Here is a 3,257-nt window from a genome sequence, read left to right on the forward strand (position 1 = left end):
GGGGACTGGCTGGCTCAGGTGGGTGGGGAATGGGGCAGGGGCCTGTCCCCACTAGGGGGCGCCGGCTCCCACCCGGCCCCAGTCTTCGGTGAGGGGAGCTTGTCGGGTCTCAGCCCAGTTCCTGGCCCATCACCAGTGGGGTTGGAGCGAGCCGCTGCCCGGCAATATGATGGGGAAGATGCATTGTGGGGGGGAAAAATGCTAATGGCACCCCTGCAGTCTCCGCTATGGGTGGGGATGGCGGGTCTGGGGGGGGGGGGTCAGTGGCTGTCAGTGAGCACAGGGGGAGATCAGGGCTATGGGGGGGGGGGGGGCACGCAGCGAGGAACCGCTGCAGCCTGTGATGAACTGGGACTGTTCTTACTGTGGTCTTTGAATGCTGACAGGGGAGTGTGGCTAGGACGGTCTGCATTGGGGGATGGGAGACTGACCGAGGGAAGATACCTGAGCATGTAACTTGAGAACCCAGGAAGGGGTCGGAGGCCAGGTGACACCTTTGCCCGGGAAACTGAACAAAGGCTGTGGGAGGGGTCGCTGAAGGGAGAGTTTTCAGAGCTGGCTGGTGATGTGGCTGGGAGGCAGATGGGGCTCTGACCTCCCCAGGGGGCTGTGGTGCCCTGGGACCCCAAGATGGACCTAACTGAGGGGGTCCTGTTGTCTGTGCCTGCAAGACGTGTCTTGGACTGTATTCCCGTCGTCTAAATAACCGTTCTGCGTTACTGGCTGGCTGAGAGTCATGGTGAATCGCAGGACGCCGGGGGGGGCAGGGCCCTGAGTCCCCCCATACTCTGTGACAAAGGTTTATGTGGCCTGTGCCCTTTTCTCACCCCAATACTCCTGGGGTTCCAACGGGGCTGGGGTCTTCTCCCAGCGCTCCAGTCTGGAGGTCGGTGATTCGGGCTCTCTTGGTTCAGAGCCCCCCTTTTAACCTTGGTCACCCTCTGGAAAGGCTCCTCTATGCTGGGCAAGGGTCCTAAAGCCGTTTCCCCCTTGTCCCGGGTCTTCCTCCCCCTCTGACGGGGTCACAGGATCGGCAGTACTGTCGGACAGTAACAAAGACCCCAGGCCAGTAAAAGCTCCATAGCAGCCTCTGCCAGCTCCTCTGGGGGGCCGGATGCTCCAGACTCAGGGTTTTTGGTTTACAGGGTGGGTGCGGGGCGGTCCCTGCGGAGCGAGTACCTTGTTCCCCTGGAGATGGATGGGAGGAAGGTCAATGGATACTGGGATATGGGTGCAGAGGTGACGCTGGTCCGGCCCGAGGTGGTTGCCCCAGATCGGGTGGTGCCCGACACCTACCTGACCCTGACGGGGGTGGGTGGGACCCCATTCAAAGTGCCTGTGGCGAGGGTAAACCTGAAGTGGGGGGCCAAGGAGGGCCCCAAGGACGTGGGGGTACACCCGTATTTGCCCACTGAGGTGTTGATGGGGGGGAACCTGGAGGACTGGCCAAGCAACCCCCAGGGTGCCCTGGTTGTGACCCGCAGTCAGAGCCGGCGAGGGGCACTGCGCCCTGACCTTGTACAGCCCGGCTGTACACCTCCCTGGCTGTGGAGTCCAGTGAGGGGATGAGAAACTGGAGCCTGTCTGCAGGGTCAACCTGGAGCAGCTCGCAGGTATTCTCAAAGGCCGTCAGGAAGGTATCCATGTCCTCCCCCTCCTTACGCTGGGCCAGCAAGCACTTATCAAAGCTCTTTGCAGTCTTGGATCCCCCCTCGCTCACCGCAGCCGGGGCCCCACTGCTCCTCAGCCTGGCCAGTTCCAGCTCATGCTGACGTTGGTCCCGCTCATGCTGACGTTGTTTCTCCTTCTCTTCCCGCTCCTGCTTCAGTTCTTGCTGCCTTATCTCGAGCTCGAGCTCTTTCAGTCTCATCTCCCATTCACATTCCAGCCGCATCCGCTCCAGGGACGGGGAGCTCCGCCGGGACGATCCCCTGCTGGCCGCTGGGCTCAGGGTGCCCTCGGTATTCGCTGGGCTTCCCCCAACCCCTCCCCTAGGTATAGGTAGGCAGGGTCTCGGGATGTCCTCGGCAGCAGTCTGACCCCTCCCAGCCACGTCAGGCCCCGGGGCCCACGCTGCATCCGCCGGGCGGCTTCCCTCAGGGACAGGGCTCGGTTCATTTAAGCGACCCTTCTCCTCCAGCTGGGCAATGAGCTGTTCTTTGGTGGACCTCCCAATGCGCAGCCCCCTCTGCCTGCACAGCTCCACCAGGTCGCTCTTAAGGCGTTTAGCATACATCCTCCTGCTGGCCACCCGCCGGCCTGTGCTCTCCGCTTTCCACCGTTCCCGGGGGACCCCTAGTGTGCCAGCCCTTCTTTAGGTCACCCCCTCTCTGCCAGGGTCGAGCTGCAGACTCCTCCGCCCCGGGACCGCTCGCTGTGATCCCCCGGGGGACCCGGTTACTGCAACGGTCCTTCTCTCTGGTCACACACTCCCAGGGTTAATCGCCCCCTGAACCGTCTCTCTCGGACTCTTCAGCCCACCTGGTCCCCGTCGATCCCCCTTCGTTTTACTGCTCCTCACTCACTTACTGCAGGAAGTGCTGTCCACGGGGTGCAGTAGATCCCACTGCTGCCACCAGTTGTCACGGAGTGTGGGGGGACACAAGGCCCTGCACCCCCGGCTTCCTGCGATTCACCATGACTCTCAGCCAGCCAGTAAAGCAGAAGGTTTATTTAGACGACAGGAACACAGTCCAAGACAGGTCTTGCAGGCACAGACAACAGGACCCCCTCGGTTAGGTCCATCTTGGGGTCCCAGGGCACCCCAGCCCCCTGGGGAGGTCAGAGCCCCGTCTGCGTCCCAGCCATATCACCAGCCAGCTCCTGAAACTCTCCCTTCAGCGACCCCCTCCCACAGCCTTTGTTCAGTTTCCCGGGCAAAGGTGTCACCTGGCCTCCGACCCCTTCCTGGGTTCTCATGTTACATGCTCAGGTATTCTCCCTCGGTCAGTCTCCCATCCCCCAATGCAGACTATCCTAGCCACACACCCCTGTCAGCATTCACAGACCACAGTAAGAACAGTCCCAGTTCGTCACACAGCCCCCGGCTCCTCCCCAGCCCCAGCCACCGCACACCTGCAGGACGAAGGCTCCACAGTCGCTGTCGTTGTTCTGCCTGGCCACGTTCTGGGGAGAGGGGAGGGAAGGGTGAGCCACATCCAGCAACCCTCCCCACCACGCGAGAACAGAGCTCTGCCATTGGCTCAGGAACCCAGCCCCCCCTCCTCTAACTCACCAGCCCCACTCCCCTCCCAGCC

The 3,257-nt window shown here is 62.3% G+C and overlaps 1 protein-coding gene across 2 annotated transcripts in view; it reads right to left on the reverse strand.

Moving 5' to 3' along the window:
- SENP3 (SUMO specific peptidase 3) overlaps nucleotides 1–3,257 on the reverse strand; it is a 15,296-nt gene that overhangs the window by 468 nt on the left and 11,571 nt on the right. For both annotated transcript variants that reach the window (XM_026658389.1, XM_026658388.1), the window contains exon 10: nucleotides 3,076–3,126. In XM_026658389.1, the coding sequence (XP_026514174.1) occupies nucleotides 3,076–3,126 (51 nt within the window). The remainder of the gene's footprint in view (nucleotides 1–3,075; nucleotides 3,127–3,257) is intronic.

This window comes from Terrapene carolina, unplaced genomic scaffold (assembly GCF_002925995.2).
Source record: "Terrapene carolina triunguis isolate 2854851 unplaced genomic scaffold, T_m_triunguis-2.0 Scaffold433, whole genome shotgun sequence".
In the NCBI taxonomy this organism is placed as follows: Eukaryota; Metazoa; Chordata; order Testudines; family Emydidae; genus Terrapene; species Terrapene triunguis.